The 21,447-nt window shown below is 37.3% G+C and overlaps 1 protein-coding gene across 5 annotated transcripts in view; it reads right to left on the bottom strand.

The window, feature by feature from the left end:
- The window catches only part of ABCA9 (ATP binding cassette subfamily A member 9), a 153,042-nt gene that overhangs the window by 70,791 nt on the left and 60,804 nt on the right, over window positions 1-21,447 (bottom strand). For 3 of the 5 annotated variants that reach the window (XR_004982632.2, XM_036407699.2, XM_036407700.1), the window contains exons 3-22: window positions 19,475-19,639; window positions 18,123-18,226; window positions 17,186-17,412; window positions 16,570-16,711; window positions 15,978-16,163; window positions 15,209-15,356; window positions 14,378-14,546; window positions 13,785-13,846; window positions 13,151-13,261; window positions 12,559-12,734; window positions 12,246-12,365; window positions 11,891-12,029; window positions 11,050-11,140; window positions 8,524-8,663; window positions 7,904-8,023; window positions 6,483-6,681; window positions 4,854-5,020; window positions 3,767-3,900; window positions 3,245-3,382; window positions 1,465-1,572 (exon numbers count right to left, since the gene is read on the bottom strand). The exons of 1 other annotated variant lie outside the window; for it this stretch is intronic. Coding sequence is in view for 3 of the 4 variants with exons in the window: in XM_036407699.2 (XP_036263592.1) it covers window positions 1,465-1,572; window positions 3,245-3,382; window positions 3,767-3,900; window positions 4,854-5,020; window positions 6,483-6,681; window positions 7,904-8,023; window positions 8,524-8,663; window positions 11,050-11,140; window positions 11,891-12,029; window positions 12,246-12,365; window positions 12,559-12,734; window positions 13,151-13,261; window positions 13,785-13,846; window positions 14,378-14,546; window positions 15,209-15,356; window positions 15,978-16,163; window positions 16,570-16,711; window positions 17,186-17,412; window positions 18,123-18,226; window positions 19,475-19,639 (2,846 nt within the window). In the remaining variant the exon portion in view is untranslated. The remainder of the gene's footprint in view (window positions 1-1,464; window positions 1,573-3,244; window positions 3,383-3,766; window positions 3,901-4,853; window positions 5,021-6,482; window positions 6,682-7,903; window positions 8,024-8,523; window positions 8,664-11,049; window positions 11,141-11,890; window positions 12,030-12,245; window positions 12,366-12,558; window positions 12,735-13,150; window positions 13,262-13,784; window positions 13,847-14,377; window positions 14,547-15,208; window positions 15,357-15,977; window positions 16,164-16,569; window positions 16,712-17,185; window positions 17,413-18,122; window positions 18,227-19,474; window positions 19,640-21,447) is intronic. One more of the 5 variants, XM_045570768.1, reaches the window with a different exon arrangement.

Here is a 21,447-nt window from a genome sequence, read left to right as displayed (position 1 = left end):
GGTTTTAACATAAGGTCCTAACATATAACTTGGCCCGTTCTAACAGTAAAGCACAAAAGCAATTAAAATTTTAAATCTAAAATTGAGTCTATAAAAAACGATGAACTAAGGGGAAAGTTGGAAAGCAGATAAGTATTCTGGAAAGGAGAGTACAGCTGGAAGGAAGCAGGAAAGAGAATGACAGCGAGGACACATTGGAGGGCTGACACGTCCTGTTTATTCATTTGTTCATGTGCCTGACTTTGCGTTGGTCTTGTAGAATTTAGGTTTTGGAGGGGAGGGAGGGGTGGGTAAAAAGGCAATAAGCAAATACGTACAACAATAGCTACATAATTTAAAAATGTTATTAAAGTAAAAAACGGAAAACAAGTAAAATTAAAAGTGTTAAGGAGGTTCAGGGTCATAGGAGAGGCTTTACAAAGCAGATGCATTGTAATACGGGATTCGGGTCGGGAGGGAGGGGTCCTTTGTGAAGGGCTAGGGTCTAAGCACGAGTGGGAGTATCCATGTGCCAGGTCAGGAGCATTGCAGGCAGGCAGACTAGGAGGAGAGAAGGCTGGGCAGTGGGAAGAGCTGAAGTGTAGGGGACCCTGGAAAGAAGCCAGTAGAACTGGACATGGTTATCAAGATGAGAGTGGCATCAGATCCAAGTGGAAACACCTGGGTCTACCCAGGTTTTTGAGGCTATTCAGGTATTTCATTCTCACTTCTTGGTTTCATAAAGAACCACTGACAAGATTTAGGCAGGTAATTAACAAGATCAGGGTTGTGCTTTTAAGATAGTGCTCTATTACAGTGTTTTTCAACCTTTTTTGGGCAAAGGCACACTTGTTTCATGAAAAAAATCACGAGGCACACCACCATTAGAAAATGTTAAAAAATTTAACTCTGTGCCTATATTGACTATATATAAAGTAATTTCTTGAATAGGAATCAAATAAACACAAAGAAAGTATTTTATAATTACTTTATTATGAAATATTAAGTAAACAAAATAGTGAAAAATTATAAAATTCTTGTCTTGTCTGCACCTACGGCACACCAGGCAACACTAGTGTGCCGCGGAACAGCGGTTGAAAAACGCTGCTCTATTACAGGGTGTGGAAAATGGAATAGGAGATGACAAATGAGGGCCCATCGCCTTAGGGAGGCTGTTATGCTATCAGGGAAGAGGGGATGTTTGTGGGTAAGCATTTAGAAATAAAACTAAGTGGTAGAGCAGATAAAACTCCCACTTCCTGTTAGATGATGATATCTCGGAATCTGCCCTTCCTGAGATCTCTTATTGGTTTAAGAAAAATAGCATTTTCTTTATAGTTGTCAACCTTTAATGAAAATGCTTGGGTGTTCATTGTTTCAGGTATATACACTGGGTGACCACCTACATATGAATTTATGGTCAGAAGATGGGGAAGTGCTCCCTGGGAGTTAAGAACATGTAAATACTTTGTCAACCCTTCTTACCTTATAGTCACCGATGCTGCTCATGGCAATGAAAGGAGTAAAACAGGCCATCCCAACTACCCAGAAGAAGGTGTTGCTCATGGACTCAATCTCCTCAGACATGGCCTCCTGAAATAGTGCAGAACACAAGAGTTGATGGCAATTGGATATAAGGTTCATTTCTACTTTCTTAACTAAATCACTCAAATAAATCAACCAATCTGACCACCAGAGATACTTCCCAAGGTTCTCTTTGCAACTTCTTTCCACATTAATTTTCAATCACGAGTTGGCAACAACATGGGAACTTCAACGTGCCTCTTGCTTTTCTTAGGAGGAAGCAAGTGCCACCAGATTGCAAAAACTGGCCAAGGTCCCACAGTTAATAACATGCAAGGTAAGCACAAAACGTCTGCGCTCTGACTTTATGAGGATAACATTTAGACTGATGTCTCTATGGGCAATAGAGCTTGTGGACTGCCAAAGCTACTCTCAAAAATTGGTGCCAAATCAGCTCAGTCCAACACTTATGAAGAATCGTTCCTCTGGCTCAACCTAGTGCATAAGTAGCAAATTCAAACGCCTTTGGGGACCTGGTAGATATAAATGAATGAGTAGGAGGATGTTAGGAAATAAGAGTGATGGGTTTAGAGAAAAATGATCAGCACACATTCCACATAAGGGCATTAAGTCTTAAAAACGTCAAAATCCTATACAGATCAAAGAGGGCCTTGGGTTTTGCTAGAAGCTTTGATCTGATCTATGATCAGCTGGTTTACTACACTGCGAGCCATCTGTATCATGAGGTCTGAAATCATGAGTTTTGAGATTATCTTCCTTCTCTCTTCTCTTAGCCCCTTCTAAAATTCAGTGACAAATTATATTTTAAACAAGAACTGCTTCTAGTTCTAACTCAGCCAGTTTTCCAATCTAATAAAAACTGAATGCTCTTTAATAGAAACAGTGCATCCCAAGAAAAGCAATATTAACAGCAGTAATGATAACAAATGCATTTTATTGAGCACCTATGGCTTCTTGCATTTATGGATTTTATAACTCATATTTATACTAGTTTGTCCAACTGCACTGGGTGTTCACATTGCCTCATTTACTTCTAAAGAAAACCCAGTGACGAACTTCTCATCTTCATTGTTTTGTGTGGAATGGTGAACCAAGGCCTGCTGAAGTCAAGTTGTTAAGGAGGCCCCAGCATCTGGCCTTGATGACCCTGGCTGTTTCAACCAGGTCCTACTACTTAGGACCAGAGATGGTGACAGATCTAAGACCAAAAGTCATTCCTTTTTCTGAACTAATTGTATTTTCTGCTGTTCCACTGACCCTAAGTCATCCAATTAAGTTTACAATGTTATACAATTATTGCTAAATATGATATATATATATATATATATATATATATATATATATATATATATATATATATTGAATGTAAGTAACTTGTAAGTATATAGAACATGACCCTGGCCAGTGTTGCTCAGTGGTTGAGTGTAAACCTATGAGCCAGGAGGTCACAGTTCGATCCCTGGTCAGAGCATATGCCTGGGCTTGATCCCCAGAGGGGGTGTGCAGGAGGCAACTGATCAGTGGTTCTCTCTCATCATTGATGTTTCTATCTCTCTCTCCCTTCCTCTTGGAGATCAATAAAAAATATATTAAAAAAACAAACAAACATGAACTCATTCAATAAGTTCATAAAAATTAACATGATGGTATTTCAGCATTTCAGGTATTTTTTTTTTAAACTTCTTATAGTTCAGGATAAGGGAGATAATATTATACTCACTGTAAAATATGTGCTTCTATCTGTTTGGATGCGTTCTGAAGAATTAAAAACTCCAAGTAGTCCATTGCTAATGATGTCCATGAGGACAGGAAAGCAATTCAGCCTTTTGGTATTGCATGCTATTGAAAATTTCTGGTGCTGAAAGAAAATAAATGTGCATTCTGAGTCCTCAGAAAGCCAATGCGAAAGGTAATGAGAGAATCTGATAGAAAACAAAGTATTGACCACACAATAAGGCTAAAGCACTGAATACAATGAATACCATCACCACTAATATTTGATGAAGTCCCCAAATACTGCCAAGAAATACAGTATTGTGGTCTTTACTAGCCACCACATCAGCCACAATATGTAATATGGAGGCTGTGGGTAACTAACTGTAGTCCACTTTCTCCTCTACAAATAAGAACTACCCCATCTTCTCACGGCCAATTGGTCTTTTACGTAGCCCAATAAGTATTTCTCAGATTGCACATTCATAAACCATCTTTGGTGAAATGCAGCAATCAGAGCCCAACATACCTTGTCATCACCTAACACTGTGATAGCCCCGTTGTAGGATGGCTCGTTGGCGCCATGTCGAGTTCCAAAGGCATCCACCTCCAAAGCTATGTTCTGTTGCCTCAGTGAATGTATAAAGTTTTCAATGCTTGATCCTACCAAGAAGGTAAAGTTCAAAAGAAGCAAAAATGTAGTAAAACAAAAGTCAAATAACATATTTAAAAACAAAACAAAACTAAACTAAATAATGTAACTCAAAGCATACCATCATGAGGATTTGCTTAAAAAGGCAGAATTGATGGTGTGGTACTAAAACCCATTCTGATATTGGGATATGACAAGGTAACGTTACCTAGAGGCTAGGTATTTTACTTATAATGTTGTTCATGTACAAATATGCATAAGCCATAGACACAGACAACAGTGGGGAAAAGAGGGCTCGGGGTGAGGCAAAGGAGGGGGAGATGGAGACATCTGTAATAGTGTTAACAATAAAAATCAATTGAAAAAATACTATTTAAAATTATCATTATCATCCAAGATATTAATATTTTATTTCCTTAGAAATTTGGAATACATTTTCTTTCCAGAGCCTAAAAATGCATAGTACTTCAAAAGTGTTATGGAAAGATCTAGAAGAACAGTCCATGGTCAAGAAAGCTTGCAAGATGTGTTTCTAAAACCAACTCTTCCACCCTCTATTTGACATTTTAAAATTAATTTTCTGTTTAGCATCATGTGTGCTTTCTAAATAGCCCAGCTGATGTTTCTCAGTATTTGGAGCATCAGCCCATGCACCAAAGGGCCTTGGGTTCAATTCCCAGTCAGGTGCATGTACCTCGGCTGCATGCCCAGCCCCAGTCAGGGCGTGTGCAGGAGAAAAGCAATTGATGAGTCTCTATCACATCAATATTTCTCTCTCATTCCTTCACCACCTTTTTCTTCCACTCTTTCTAAAAAAGTAATGGAAAAAATATCCTTGGGTGAGGCTTAAAAAATAAAATAAAATAAAACATTCAGAATATGTTTTTCCTTCATGGTTTATGCTGTCTTCGAAATCTCTGAACAAGCAAAACATTGAAAGTTTGTATTTGAGCTCCATGTTCACCTGTTTTATTGATGACCAGTAAGTGTGTCAGAGGAGCTTGAGGCGGTTGTCCCGGTGAGAGGAAGTACATACTGGGAGACAGTCCCCAAGAGTAACTCTTTCGATATATCTCATAGAACAGATATCCCAGAAGCAGAGGGAAAAGGCTAATGCCCAAAATCAGTAATCTGCATAAAGGAAAAGGTAAGAGAAAATCATGTACGTAGGTATTTACATGTGGACAGAAAATGGATGTTATAATAGAAATTACAAATACTAACCACATATGTGAATCATACTTTTCCTCCCCATTTCTTTTTCTTTTTTTTTTTTCTAAGATGAGATGGTTCCTATGAACCTCTCGTTGACATTTCTCTCTCTCCTAAAGCTGCCCTCTACCCTCTTTAGACATGTCATTCAAGCCTAGGAAATATGCTGATTATCACTCTTAATATCCCTCTCCAATATCCTTGACTCAGTCTTGCATTTCTTTTTTGGGGGGAACCACTGAAAGCTATACCCTGACTTGCTCTACTCTGTAACTTTCCCTTTCCTCTCCCAGATTTCTGCAAGTTCCAACATTTTCTCATCCACTCAGCTTCCGAAGTTCAATTATGTTAAATTCATTTCTCTCCCATTCTTTGCTTTTCCAAATGGTTGGAAATGTCTATCATATCATCATTAGTACTTGCCCTGCACCTTCTTCTCTCTTCTACTTTTCAAGTTTGGACTTTAATTCTCTCTCTCCTGACCTCTTTCAACATTGCCCTAAATGGCTCTTTTCCTTGTACCCACTATCTGCTATTTCCAAGCCATTTGCACTGTTTCCTGGCTAAGTTTCTTGGCATTATGTTCTAATGATATCAGTTGCTTATTCAAACTAAAAACTAAAACTTCAAAAACTCCTTACTAGTCACAAAGTCCAAACTCTCTAACTTTATGTAATATATTATCAAAATTGTTTATTTTTGCACACTCTGTTAATAATTAATAACAGTTCTGCGGACTTCCCATGCACCTCCACACTCTGAACTGTTCTCTCTGTCTGAATTTCCATCCTACTTGCCCTCTTTAGCGAAATGTTCAATTTTCCTACAACAAATTCAAATTCTCCCTCATGTAAAATTCTTTTTCCAATGCCCTAATTGGACTCTATGGTTGACTATATTGTCCGGTTTTGGACTATGCCTTTTTGCTGGGCTTCTAATCACCCTCAGGAGCCAATGGAATGAGTGAGTTCCCGGGTGGAAAGCAGGGCTCATGCCAGGAGGTACCACTCAGTGAGAAACAGGAATCTGGAGAGGACGGTAGAGGCTCCAGAGAGTGACATGAAGCCTCCAGTAAGATGCAGCCCACACAGAGGCAAGTCTTTGGGATGGGACCTAAGTGCTGACATTCATGCTTCTGGTAAACTACTTCAAGCTTTTGATAAGAGCAGATACTGTGTGAAATGAAGAGAAAACCTCCATACTTTCTCTGTTTTAATTACATATCCCCTTAAGCAACTAAAAATTGGCTTCTATATTTAAAAGACCATATACAATTGCTGAAATTTATTTTATTTGTGATTGTTTCCCCCCCCCCCCCCCCACCTCTTGAATTGATTTTGGATGTGCAGACCATGCATACCCGAAACCCTCGGGGACTCACATGGCCACCAGAGTTTTTTTTTCATTCTTTAGCTTCAGGAAGCGAACTTTTGCTATCGCACAGGTCTGCTGCCTCCAGAGAGCCATGCCGCTGGCTGCTCTCTTTGTCTCATTAAAGGAAGACAAAACTTGTTCCAGCTCAACAAGGCCTCCTGTATCCTTTGTCCTGTCACTTTGTAATTGCGCCCAAACTCCAAAATCTAGAAAATGTAAAATTAGTAATTTATAAAGTGCCATTTTAGATGTGCCCTATTTTGATTTCCCTAAGGTTATCTACTCAGCACATGGTGTCAGAGTAGAGTCTTGGACAAAGATACAAGTAATCTAACTCATAGTTTTACCTGAGCAAGTACTACAGACATGGGAATGAAGCAAAAAAAAAAAAAAAAAAAAAAAAAAAAAAAAGATACACTACAAGAAGAAAAAATATGACATAATAAAAGAAAATTTGTATTTTCTGAAGAAAAAAAGTTCTGTGTCTACAGCTTTAAAGGACTTAGTTTAGTCTAGAGAAATCAATGAAAAAAAAAAAACTTATATTTAGCTTTAGCCAAGAAGAAGAATCTCTGCGTGTCAACAGATTTTTAGTATTTCTGATGCAGCTGGCAAAGTTAATGTAGATAAAATCCTCCCCTTTACCCTCTGGGAATAAGAAATTGGTAGAGACAAGATTTTTTTTTTAATATAGCAATGGTTGAAAATAAGAGAAAAAGAGCCTAGACAAATTGATCTACTTTAGACTTTCACAAAGCTAGATGAACAAAGGTAAGTGCAACAACCACTAAGAAAAGATACCAAGTGTATAACTTCAAAAAGAATAAAACATAAAACTCCACTTGATCAATCAGGAAAAAAACCCCAGAAAATAAGAATGAAAAAGTGCAATAAAGAGTAGACACAGATAGTAAACCAGAAACAAAGGACTACCTTAGAATCATTAGAGAGAACAGGCAGAACACTCTCGCAGGATGACAATTAGACTGACAGAAAAAATTTCAACAGTGACAATGAAACCCTGAAGACACTGGAATGATGTCATCAAAATACCTCAAAAAAACCAACTGTCAATCTACAACTCTAATTTCTTATCTCAATAGCGCTTATAGAATATTATGTACATAATAATAAATGTAATAATAATAATAAATATTTTCAGCTCCATGAGGATTTAGTCTTATGCCCTGCAGTATTCCACAGGCTTTAAAAAAAATGCATGGTACAAAAATAGGATATTCAAGGTGGGAGGCCAGCACTGAGAGAAGAGGGTAGGTAACAGAAATACATTTCTATCTGTTCTACATTTCCCCAAGACAAGACTAAATCATTACACTCCAAAAGCATATCATTTCATCATTCAAAGTATATTTTCAAGATAAAATACTGCACAAAAATATAAAATTCAAAAAAATTTTTTTTTTTTACCTGATTCATCAATAGCTGATTTTCCTTCTAGTTTCAAGAACACTTCATTCAAAGTTGTCATGGAAACACCGTAATTCTCAATACCTTGGTAAGAACATCTATCAAGATCCCTATAGAGGTCTAAAGGTAGACACAAAAATGCATGAAAAGAATATGATTTGTAATGAGATTGATAATAACGTTTTAAGAAAAATAGAAAACTCATTAATCAGAAGCAAATGCATTAATCAGAAGCAAAGTTATGATATAGACTTTCCCTTATTCATAAAATGATCTATACAGTATGTACATTTCCATGTCTTCTTGAGTATACAATTTTAAACAGTTATTTTTTTTATTCTTAGAAAACTACCTATGTGAGGGTTTTTGAAGTAAGTTATATTTTACTTAATCTGTTTTAACATATTTAACTGTTAGATTATGTAGAGTATTATGGATGGAATGACTGTGTCAACCCAAAATTTATATGTTGAAATCCCCATTATTTAAGAAATATTTTCTAGAAAATTGAGATTTATGCTTTCATGTTAGGCTTTTTAGGCATTATAATAACAAATGAAAAAGAACTAAGTTTATTGTAACATCAATATAAACCACTCTGGGTCTCTGCATTCTGTTACCTGGGAATTTGCTTGTCCTTTCCAAAGGCAAAATATATACAAGCTTTTCTTCACTTCGTGCCATTAATTTGGCATCAGGAATATGCTGTTTAACAATCGATGTTATATTGTCTGGATCACACATTTCATTCAAATGCAAACTAATGTTTAAAAAGAGTAAATTTAAATTATTTTTCTTGAACACTATCTCTACAAGCAATTGTAATATGCACTCATCCTTTCATTAATGAGATAAAACATGTATAACCTAATGTAAGAAGTGAAACATAAAAATACCAATATAGTCCAAACTGTATCATCTGTACCACATGGCAGGGGAACTAGTGTAAGGGATGTTAGAAATAGAAAAGGTGACTCAAGGATTATTATTTGGAGAAAAGAGATATTTGGCTAGACCTTGGCTGGGTTGAGGTGGAAGGGAATGCCTAATTTTGTTTCCACCTGTTCAATAACTCAATTTTGAATTCTCCCTTTGCAGTAAAGTATGAGTTCTGCAAAAACTAGCACTTGAACATGGGAAAAACAAAACAGAGGTACTGTGTATAGTCCTTAAGAACATGGTTTTATTGTTCTACTGATCCTTGTTCCAGAATGCAGGTCTAGTGTCCCTGAGCATCAGTTGTCTCATCTGTGAGACTGAACAATACTAACCTCTCAAAGGATCTCAAAATACAGAACAAAACAAAATAGGTATTAGATAGCACAGGGCCTTGCACTAAGGAAACCCTCAATATGGTAGCTGATGTGATCTTTTTTCTTTATGGTCCAAAATGTATTCAAGTCAAAGCTGGTCTGTCTTATTATGAGAACAGACAAAGTTCTTCATGAAATCATTGGATTGGAGGAAGCCTATTATTAGTCACATGCATTGAAGTACACTAAGGCTATCGGATGACGAGGGTATCACAATTGACTTTGATGACATGAACCTAAAAAAAAAAAAATCCATTTTAGAAGAAGATATTTTGTGCTTACAAGGCCCTGTGCTAAGCACTCTCTAAGATACCAAGTAAGAATACAGCCCTAGCTGATTTTGCTCAGTGGATAAAGCATTGGCCTGCAGCATGAAGGGTCTCGGGTTCGATTTTGGTCAAGAGCACATGCCCGGATTATGGGCTTGATCTCCATCCAGTAGGGGGCATGCCGGAGGCAGCAGATCAATGATTCTCTCTCATCATTGATGTTTCTATCTTTCTCTCCCTCTCCCTTCTTTTCTGAAATCAATAAAAATATATTTAAAAAAGGATACAGAACCTTCTCTAAAGGAACCTGTAACAAAATATACTATACTATACTAAACTATACTATAATATAATAATATAAATATAATGTAAAGCATATTATAAAATAAGTGAGGGAGAAGTTCAATAATTCAATTAAGTGCTTTGCACATTGTCAATTACTCATTCGTTCAATATCTTTAGTCTTAAATACACAGCAGGTATTATTGCAGCTACTCCATAGATGAAGTTACTGAGAATCAAGTAAATTAAGTTGCATAAGGCAGCAATTAAAAGTAATGCTTTCAGGGTTCCTGAACAATGTGTGCTTTTCAAGAAGAAAACACTCAGAAAAGACCTTCAAAAATGAATATGATTGGAATGTGGGTTGAAGGAGTTGGAGGATGACATGTTAAACAGATGTCCTATTTCAAACTCAGATAAAACACAACGCTATGGAACACTCCCAGAGAACAGTGGGTGGTTCCTTTTAGTTGGAAGGTACAGATTCAATCAGGTAGTACCAAGAAATCATGATGGAATGGTAGGCTAGATCAGATCAAACACCTGGAGTAAATAATGGGGGTACTCATTTAACCACTGGAGATTAAGTGACTTTAATTATTTTTGAGAAATATTAATATTTTGGTGTGAGTACAAGGGGTGATTCATATCACACCTATAATCTTGGTCTAAGATTCTACCACTAATAAGTGAGTTGGGCGGATTATTAAAACTCTCTGACATGCCAAAGGAGAATAATAAAACCATCTTAAAGTTATCTGGAAGTTTAAATATGATTATATGAGCATTCCAAATGTCAACATCTTAGCTAGTACCTAAACCATAGCCAATGCTTATTAAGTGACCGACATTACTTAATAGTGATAATAACTATGATCTGGAAGAGAAGGAGACAGAAAAGAATGAAGTAAAAAAATGAATTCATGGGGAATTGAGAAGAGGCTACTGAAACTGTCGCAATAAACCCAAATAAGCAACGAATTATGTTAAGAGAAGGGACAGGAGTATCAATACATTTCTTCTGGCAAACTAAGTGTTGTAAAAATATTTTCCAAAAATTTTATTTAAACATTGCTTCATCATCCTTATAGCCTTCATGTCTTCCACCCCTCATATCCTTTACTCTAGCTAAGAAAAAGAACCCCATGGCATAGTTCTAACTATGGATCTCTTGAAATGAACACACCAGCTGTGCAGTCTACTTGAACCTGCTCAATAGTGGTATCACCTGCTCTCAGCTTTTCCAACATGTGCTAACCTGTCTCCAACAGTGAGGTCGTACCTTAGATGGTAGCCGATGCCCCATTTCTTCTTCAGGAAGAGAGAAGAGCCTGCGCACCTCAGCTTCCCATTAGATATAAACACCTTTCGGTCTAAGTATTAAAAGCAAAAAAATTTAATAATAATAACTTGCATTAAGGTGTTGTATTTTCACTATTAATATAAAAGAAACAAATTTATTACTAAGCAACGTATTTTAGAAGCATGACCCACTAAAACAGATGCATTCGAATCCTGATCATAAATAAGCCACTTTCTTTGTCATACAATAACTGGAATGACATGTTAGTTTATTCTCTAGTTTAGAAAAAAATATACATTGAAAGGGTTTGTTTTGAGCGAACTGACATTCAAATTGAATAAAGCATAATATATATTTTTTGTTGTTGTTAATCCTCACCTGAGAATATTTTTTCCATTGCTTTTCAGACAGTGGAAGGAAGGGAGGGAGGGGGTGTGGAGAGAGAGAGAATCATTGCTGTGAGAGACACATAGACTAATTGTCTCCTGCATGCACCCCAACCAGGAGATGAAGAGAGACCCACACCCTGGTGTGTTCACTTAACCAGGAATCGAACCTGCGATTGTGGTGCACAGGCCGGCACCCTAACCACTGAACACACTAGCCAGGGCAAAGCATAGTATATCTTTAAGAACAGCTATATATTTTACAACCACTGCAATAGGTTCAGAGCACTTCCATGGCACAATGTACTCAGAGATGCAGGTGCTCAAATGGCAGTCACACTCATGGTAACTAACTGTGTTGGAATGAATCTATATATATTCCACACGTGACTCTGATTTCTAACGAAGGTACATGAAAGAAACCCAAGAGTCACCGGCCAGGATGTCAGCCTCATCCATGAACTGGGTGCTGAAGAGGATGACTCTGTCTGATTTCCTCTCTTTAAGAAGGTTCCACACACGGTGCCTTGAGAGAGGATCTGATCCAGCGGTTGGTTCGTCCAGTAGCAAAATCTGCACAGCACAAAAGCACATAAAGTCATCTCCCCTTCCAGGAAAAATTTCATTAAAAAGCAACACACTAGTAGATGTATTTGGAGACATAGCGCAGTACTTAATTTTCCATTGTAACTGCTCTCTTGCTTTTAGCATTTACAAATTAAGTCTGACCAAATACAATAGTTTCTCAGCCCTCAATCTGATTTTACCAGTAATTTTAGTTCGATTTACCTGAGGATCTCCTAAAATGGCAATTCCAAAAGTTAGTCTCCTTTTTTGTCCACCGCTTAAATTTTGAGCAAGAATGTCTTGAATATTTTCCATTTCCAAATCCCCTAAAACTCGTTGTACCTAAACCAAAGAAAGGCTAGTTGGTCCAAAGCCCAGAATGGTTATTTAAAACAAAACAAAACAGTATTATTTTTCTGTTCATTATAAGGGGCCTTTTTGCCCTGTAGAGGGTGAACTAGCACAAGTGCACTTAGAATTTCCTAGGTAAATAATTTCATCCTCATGGCTGCATGCCATTTAACAAGGAATCTACCTCTCCTTCCACTTCCTGTGGCTGGATCCCTTTTATTTTGGCAAAGAGCCTGAGATTCTCCCTCACTGTCAGGAAACTGAATTGCACGTTGGATTGGGGGCAGACTCCGGTGAGCTTGCTGACAGTCTCCAAGTCAGCAGTTTCCGAAAGTGAGTGATTGTAGATGGTGACTGAACCTAAAAGTTAAAGGTAGACAGTTAATATCAGGGTAATGTCGCATGCTTGCTTTATGTAAGATATTTTAAAATGAAAAAACAATGTGTGTCAATCACTAGAGTCCTTTAAAGACATTGGGCCTACCTATAGGAAATACACTATTGACTAATTAAAAATGTTATGTTCAAAATACATCTGATCCAGTTGGGTGCCAATTCATAAGCATAAAGCTACTTACCAGGAAATATTTAAACCAAGGAGATTTTCCTAAATAAAGAGAACATGAATCTATGCAAGAATAACTTGAGGAAACTTCTAAAACTTTTAAATACCTGAGTGTGACTAGTAGTTATGAAACTACTATTGAAACTAACTAATAAAAATGCACAGTTAATTCATTTGCCCATGTTCTGTCATTATATAATAGTCTTCTCACCTGATGTTGGGTCCGACAATCCACTGAGTATGTTTAACAGGGTCGTTTTCCCAGCTCCACTGTGACCAAGGAGTGCAGTGATCTGGCCTTCATATATGTCAAATACCAGACCTGAAATTATTTTTAAAAAATTACACTCAGAGCCTACGTAATAACTTTACATTCTCTGAAATTTGTGTAAGTTCTTATAATATGGGTATATTTGGCCAGCAATAGTCAAAATTCATCCCTAAATTCCTTTCTTTAAAATGGTATCTGCTATGATATACATTTTATAGGTGTAATATTGCCATAATATATTATTCTATGATTAACAATCTTGGGGATCAAAGCAGTTTTGTCTTTAAAGATGGGCTGACTACAATTAAGATAGCTTTTGGATTGGAGAATGTGGTGAGCTGAAAATAAACTAGCATGAGCCTATCATGCATCTCTCAAACCTATAGGATATCAGGGATGCTTCTGACTTTCTGAAATTGTTATGTGGCTTTCATTTACTTGGAAGGAAACACACTGGGTTCAAACAAAGGAGCATCATGAGAGCTGGACTATCTACTCTTCATCTGCCAAGACAGTATCACAGTTAAGATACAGTCTTGAAACCAACCCGCCTGTTATGTATGATATTTATTACCTTTCAAAGCTTCTACTTTTTCATGATTTCCTTTTTTATATTCCTTTTTAAGATTTTTTATTCTGGAAAAAAAAAAGATGAAAATTAGTGAAGAAATGGTGGAGGTGGACAGATGATTGAGACATCCACTCACTGGAAGGTCTCTTTCCCCTTTCTGCCTCACCTGCCACTTCCTTCTCATCGTATTAACCAGGAAGCAAAGAGGAAAGGGACAGAGTGAATGACGGAGAACAGGGGGTGAAAACAATCAGAGAGATGGTGACAGTGTCTGTCACAAAGACAGCCAGCAGAGAGAGAGAGAGAAAGCATGAACAATGGAAAAGAGATAATGAAGAGAGTGGAAATATGAATACCATTTATTCATGGATGGTAGTTGCTAAATCTTAGATATTAGTAAATGTAAATGCTGATAATGTAAGAAAATAAAATGTTATCAAGAAAAAGGGTAGCGCTTCCTGAGGATAGCAGGCTGGACATTGGTGAGTACGAGAAGGACACCAAAGGAAATCTTTGTCATATCTGGGTTTTGCCTGATAGCTCTCTTTCCTCTGCACAGGTGTTTCATTTGCATCTCCAGGTAGTTTTTTCTGTACCTGATGGCTTCTTTCCCATGGAATTCTGGAGACACTGGTTCAAAAGAGTCATTAGGTGAAGAATCTGAATCTACTTCATTCTCAAGGGTCATGTGGTCAGGACTTTGGTGTTCAAACCAAAAAGAGCGTTTCAGGAAAAACCAGGGAGAATGTCGACGTCCATGTTCAGCTACATGAAAGGGGGGCAATTAAATATTGGTTCAGGCACCACTTTAAGGACTGCAGTCACCATAGCAGTAGCATTTCTCATCTAGTTCTGATACGTGCACTAATAATATAATTATCCTTCATCGCTTACAAGTGTCTGTGTTTTTAAAAAAATGTTTTTATTGATTTCAAAGAGGAAAGGAGAGGGAGAGATGAAAACATCAATGATGAGAGAGAATCACTGATCGGCTGCCTCCTGTACACCCCCTACTAGGGACTGAGCCTGCAACCCTGGTGTGTGCTTTGACCGGGAATCGAACCCATGACCTCCTCGTTCATAGGTTGACACTCAACCACTGAACCACATTGGCTGAGCACAAGTGTCTCTTTCTTAAAAGAAATAATCTAAAGTGTTATGGTAGGACAAGATCTTAGGAAGTTATTCTATAAACAGTGCAGAATATCATTAGACTTATTTTTAAAGTCTTGAAAAAAATGTTTGCTAATTTATAGCCAATACACCATAGATATTATTTAGCCCACTGTATCCTAAATATTATTGTTTCAATATGTAACCAATATTAATATTATTAATGATGTACATTTTATTCTTGACAAAGTATAGACCATTGAAGAAATACAATGAATGAAATTGTGTTGAGGCACAATCATGAATCTACTTACTGGGCAAAACTTTGTCAAAATACAACGTCAATGCCAAATAGAGAAAAGTATCAAAAACCAACATGAAACAAGTAGCTATTATCAGGTTTGGGTTGCTTGAAGAGTCCAAATGGGTGTTAGCATTCACATCATAGTCCAAATGTATAAGCTAAAAAAAAAAAAATCCATAGACTATTAAAAGGATAAAAGACGCATCAAGAATTATTATTTTCTTACTAGAGGCCCAGTGCATGGATTCCTACACCAGTGGGGTCCCTAGGCCCAGCTTGTGACCTCTTGCAATCCAGAACTCGTCGGGGGATGTCAGAGAGCTGGTTTTGGCCCAATACCTGCAGGCCAGGCATAAATATAGATGCCAAATTAACTAGAATTAATTTTCTGAGAGGAGGCTCAGTTTCATTTAAATTGGCCTATCAAAAAGTAAAAACGTATTTCCATGGAATTTCTGGTTTTCAAGTTCTGGTCATAATATTAAGGGTCATGTTTCTTGAGCATTAAATTAGGTATATCTTCAATGGGACAGCCCATTAAAAGTAAAAGCAGAACCGCATCAGTAATGGAGTATTAGACTGCAGTTAGGGACTTAAAAGAAAATGAACTGTGCTGAGAGAGAAAAATGGAAACATACATCTCCTATCTATACCTTCGGCATGTGTCTTTACCAAGGTAGATGGGAATTTTAATGTTTAGCACCTGGGAGCATGAATTATTCAGAGGCACTCTGTTTTAAATATCTTGTAGAAAATGAAGTAGTTACATCAGCTCTTACCTGGGACATCCCAACAGTGAAAGCGAAGGGGCTAAGAAGACATAAGGTCCATTCCAAAAAGGCAGGGAGATGCCTGTACATTGCAGTGAAACCCAGGCTCCCCCAAACGACCGTGAGCAAAAAGACGACAAGACCGGTAAGGAATGGCTTCTTTACCAGGACGCTCATCATGAAAGCTAAAGTTATCTGAGAGAAGAGAAACACTTCAGGAAATATATACTTCTCTGAGAATCATCAGAGGCATACTAACAGGCATAATTTCATAGCATGATATTTTGTCTATTCCCTCCCCACTCCTAGATACTATCTCATGTAAATAGTCAAATACTGCAAACAGAAAAGAATAGGTGTGATCAGAATTAGTGATAAATAATGGGTAGGTTTCCTTGAGAAAAAAGAGAGGGAGGGAGGGAAGGAAAGGAGGAGGGAGAGAAAGAGAAGGAAAGGATCTATATCTATATCTATCTATCTATCTATCTATCTATCTATCTATCTATCTATATATGGAGAGAGAGAGAGAGAGAGAGAGAGAGAGAGAGAGAGAGAGAGAGAGAGAGAGAGAGAGACAAGCTGATTAAATTCATTGACTCACCAAAGACAAGCCATAGAAGAGAATGAGCATGAAGACCACCACAAAGCCAGTGAGGACAATAGCATGGGTCAATTTTACAACAAGTGCCACCAGAATCGCCATAATAAAGATGAAGCCAGCGTACATCACACTCCAGGAGAGCCTTGCAGAGAAAAGAAATGTCAGTTCAGAGTGCTGCTACTCCATCACTGGACTCATTCATGGGTTCAGCAAATGATTTGAGCAGCTCATCACATAGCAAGAGTACAGGGAATACAACAGCTAATACGTCAGAAAATTTCTTTGCTCATGAAGTACATATTCTACAGAGCCATCAAGTTTAAATATGGTACTTTATAGGTCTAGGGTAGGGGTGTCGAACTCAATCAGAGAAGGGGCCAAAATCTAAAATCCAGCCTAAATCGCGGGCCGAATGGTTTACTGAACAGTCATAAACTGTCATTGTGATGGAAACGCAGCGGAGTGCAGTGATGACAGCGCAGTGCAGGCCACATTGCAAGGCCTGGCGTGACGGATTTGGCCCGCGGGCCTTGTGTTTGACACATGTGGTCTAGGGAGTCCAAACAACTAGCTCTGCTTATGAATGCTATGTGACAGACTGTAGCCATGTAATTACCAGAATGCTGACTCTCGAAGCCCCATCATGGTCATCAATGACTTAATGTACTGTCTTTCTTTGGCAACATTGACTGATAAATAGTAGATGAATGTAGAAAAAGAAATAATGCAGAAGAAAATGAAAATATCAGTCTCCACCCCTGCTTGCGCAATGAAAGATAATATTTTCATATTTAAACCGGTGACTGACATGAGCTCTTCCATCACCGAGTGATTTGTTGTGATCTAAAGAAATATATCAATGAACAAATTGTTATTATCAAGCTAACTGTAACCTCATGCATTTCCTCTCAATGATAAGAAACCATGTGCATTCCACATTTAAAAGCATATGCCTATCACGATCTGTCCCCAGGTAGTTCCTGTCACTCTCCAGTTTTTGTCTTGGTTCCTTAGAACATCTTTCCACCATCTTCACTAGATAAAATTCCACTCAATCTCAAAGTCTCGGCTAAAATGTCATTTCTATTAGTAGGTCCTCTCTGATATTTCAGAGTAATCTTGTTTCATTATTTGCCTAGTATACCATTTATAATCTTATGACAGAATGTGAACTCTTACTATGAACCATAGGTCCATTTCTCTCCCCCTACTATTCAGTATCCCTGGAGAAAAGTAACTGTGTTCTACTTATTTCCTGATCCTCAGTGCTTAGTGTAATGGTTTATATACAGTCATGCACTGCAACAATACATCTTGGTCAATGACAGACTGTATATACAACAGTGGTCCCATAATCTAGTGACAAAATTATCCAAACATCATAGTGCACAGTGGCTCATGACTGCACAGTATTTGTCTTACTTGTCTAGTACATTGTACCCAATAAATGAAGTGAATAAATCAATTACATGATAAGATAGGACAATCCATAAGATAACCATCCAACAAAATTGAACTCACAATGCCATTTGTCTCGTTAACTTAATACTCACTTCTATGATAGCAGCATTAATGGCAGCTTGAAAAGCTATAAAGCCTTTCTTCCAGAAGAGTGAACCTTCACAGGTGACTTGTTCATATGATGGTTGACAATGGGCTTTAGGAAAAGGAGAACACGACATAAACAGTTAGGATGGGATGGGACAATCTTGGTGATAGGAAAAACGAAGACTTCAAATGCTCCAAAATGCACTCCAAGTTCACAATGACATAGTGTGAGATAGGGCTTTTTGCAAGGAAGGTTTGCATGTACATCCAGAGAATATGCTTTGTTCATGTGAACATCAGTTTTCAACAATTTTTCACTCAATCTTATAATTCTCGCCATTACCCAAGAATATTTTGTTGAGCCAAGACTATTCTGTGGCTTGTGCCAAAGAAGCACTAAATTTTTTAAACTGTTTGGTAATCATTGAGCAAGAGCCTTTTCTTGAAATTTTATTTAGGACTAACACAGGAATGCAGTCATGTGCCATGTTACTATACTGGGTAAATGATGGGACACATAGAATGAAGTTGAAAAATTCTTATAATCTAGGGCCTGATTACTTAGTCAGGGCACTGATCTCTTTTCCTTTAGATTGTCAAATGAAAAAATGACAATGCCAACACAAAAAATGACAGCTGCCCAGTGTGAGTGAATCAAAATGACACCTATTTTTTTTAATCAGTTCTTCAAAAAATATACTTCTTGGTGTGCTGCAGAATTTCAGTAGTTTATATATACTATATGTCTTATCATTATTTTAGAGTATACTCTTTCTACTTACATAAAAAAGCTGGCTGTAAAGCAGTATGCCAGGCTATGCTAACAGCAGCCCAAAGACTATCTCATGTTTAGTGCATCTCTGGATTGCACCATTTTCTCTTGTGCTTAATTTAATCCCATGTTGTTTTGCACAGACACATGCTGTCCAGGTTACAAGTTGTAGTCTATACTGTATACATACAGCCTAGGCGTGTAGTAGGTTGTACCATTTAGGTTTGTGTGAGTGCACTCTGTGATGTTTGTACAACAATGAGATCATCTTATGATGCAATTCTCAGAAAGCATCCCTCTCGTTAAGCAGCGCATAATTGCAACAGTAAATATAATTTCTTAATAAGACAATATACTTAAGAACACAGGCTTTTAAAAAAAACAAAACAGGAATGAATCTCATAATGTTCAGAAATTAAAAGTCTGGATATGTTGTGTGTATATTGAATCTCATTATGTTCAGAAATTAAAAGTCTGGATATATTACTATCACATATGCTTCCTTTTGACTAATGACAACAGCAAAAATAAAATAAAATAAATAAATAAAAATAAAAATAAGTATTTTTCTAATAGGAAAGTTACCTAAATGGTCTCTGTGCTCCTTCACCCTGGGAATTCTACCTCCCCAGAAAAACTTTAAATGATATGAGAAGTTATTGTTAAAGATGACTCTCACTACATCTATAGAATCACTTAAATTCAGTGCATTCATGCTTTTCTCATCAGGCCACCCCATGATTGTCCTTCCTGTGGGTGAAAGAGAGAAAAAGGTAAGGAATTTCTCTACTTGGTCCAAAGACAACACACCACACACAATCATGGTGAAGGTCTTACTTACATTCACATCCTCTCCTCACTAACTGAGAGATTCACATGTGGTGTGTGTAGGGGGAATTCTAACGCTCTTGGTAAACTCAGAAGTGCCGTGTGGCAATCGCTTCTATCACAGGTTGTGCCTTTCCAAATGAAAGATAGGGTGTCCCCCCAAAATGTATACATACTTTATAGCTGATAGCTCAAATGATGTGTTTTCTTTTTCTTCTCAGATTTAACTCATTAGAATTAATAATTATTCAAAGTGTGTATACATTTTTGGGGACACCCTGTATATAACCAATATTTTAAAGCATGATGAATTTGGAATAGCAATACCAATGCATACATTTAAACTGATGTGCATACAGACCTATCTAAAGTAGAAGTATATATTACAATTATAAATATGTTCTATAATTATAATATATGGGGCCAGGCAAAAGTGGGTTTCCATTTGTGAGTACACAAAACACAGTTTATTCTTGTATTATTGATTGTATTATTTTCTGTATAAACAACTGTAAACCTATTTTCATCCTACCCTGTATGTTTCCATTTGACAATGGTGTCAATATGGTTGAACTTCAAAGGCAGCATAAAATTGTTCAATTTGGGTAGTGTTTTCCCAAGAGACTTTGTTTATTCTAAAATATGTCATGTAAATGAGTGCCTTTTATGGACCAAACTCAGGCCCTTTAACCCACTGTCTAGAATCGGTTGAATGCAAACGCCCGTTATAATGCAACATGTTCCACTGTCCTCTGTACTTCCTTGCCATCTGGCAGCTGGACCAAAGGTTTAATTGGACCCAGGTCCAATCCTTACGGCCAGGCTACAGGTGATGGAGTATTCTTTCATTAGTGTCATAACTGCTGAGTGTCTTGCTTTTTTGTGTTATGAGCAGCCATTGACAATCAGCACCCAGATCCACTAGAAATTTCAAAATGATGATGTTCTATTTCCATCATTTGTTTTTCACCTACTTGTAGAACATGTTTATAAAATAGTACTTTCCAGCATCTGTTTGGTTATCCAATAGTACAGTTCACATAGGATAAATGCTGGTATTTCCCCTTTATTTACAAATGTTCCTAACAACTGTTTTCTTATCATCTTCCAAGGGCAAACATTTTTTTCTTTTAACATCATGATGAAAGCAGGCATTTAAATATACACTGGATGAGTTTCAAATCATTGCGCTTATTCTTGTTGAAGCTTAACATATACCAGCTTTGACCCAGGACGAGGTCTCTGGTAGTTGACTGCTGAGTTTTTCTGACACAATCTACTTGCTCTCAAAGGTTTCCTAACTTTGTGGAAGGTCAAGATTCCTCCCCCTGTAAATTTCCTGTCCCAGATCTCTGCATCTCCTTTCTTCCCATACCAAGACTCCTATGTTTCAAGGACTCAGGAATAATTAGACTATTCCATAATTACTTATTTGGCATATTTCACATGACATACATAACAGCCTCAGAATAACATTCTAAAACTACAGCACCAATCCAATTACTAATGGTTTTGATCTTTCTCAAATTGGCTCTCTTTTCTTAAGGGATTCTTATTCTCTTCATGGGCCCATTAGATACCCTACAGCAAGCATTGTGGCTGTTAGGGCTTCTTCCCTGTTCACTTACATCTAGAGGCTCAAGGAAACACCTTGGCACCTATTTCATTGTGAATATTGTCCATGGTTTCTTGTTTTTTGTTTTTTTGTTTTTTTAAATATATATTTTATT

The sequence above is a fragment of the Pipistrellus kuhlii genome, unplaced genomic scaffold, assembly GCF_014108245.1.
Source record: "Pipistrellus kuhlii isolate mPipKuh1 unplaced genomic scaffold, mPipKuh1.p scaffold_m20_p_37, whole genome shotgun sequence".
NCBI lineage: Eukaryota > Metazoa > Chordata > Mammalia > Chiroptera > Vespertilionidae > Pipistrellus > Pipistrellus kuhlii.
Note: the sequence above shows the minus strand (reverse complement) of the source record. Positions and strands in the feature narration are given on the sequence as shown.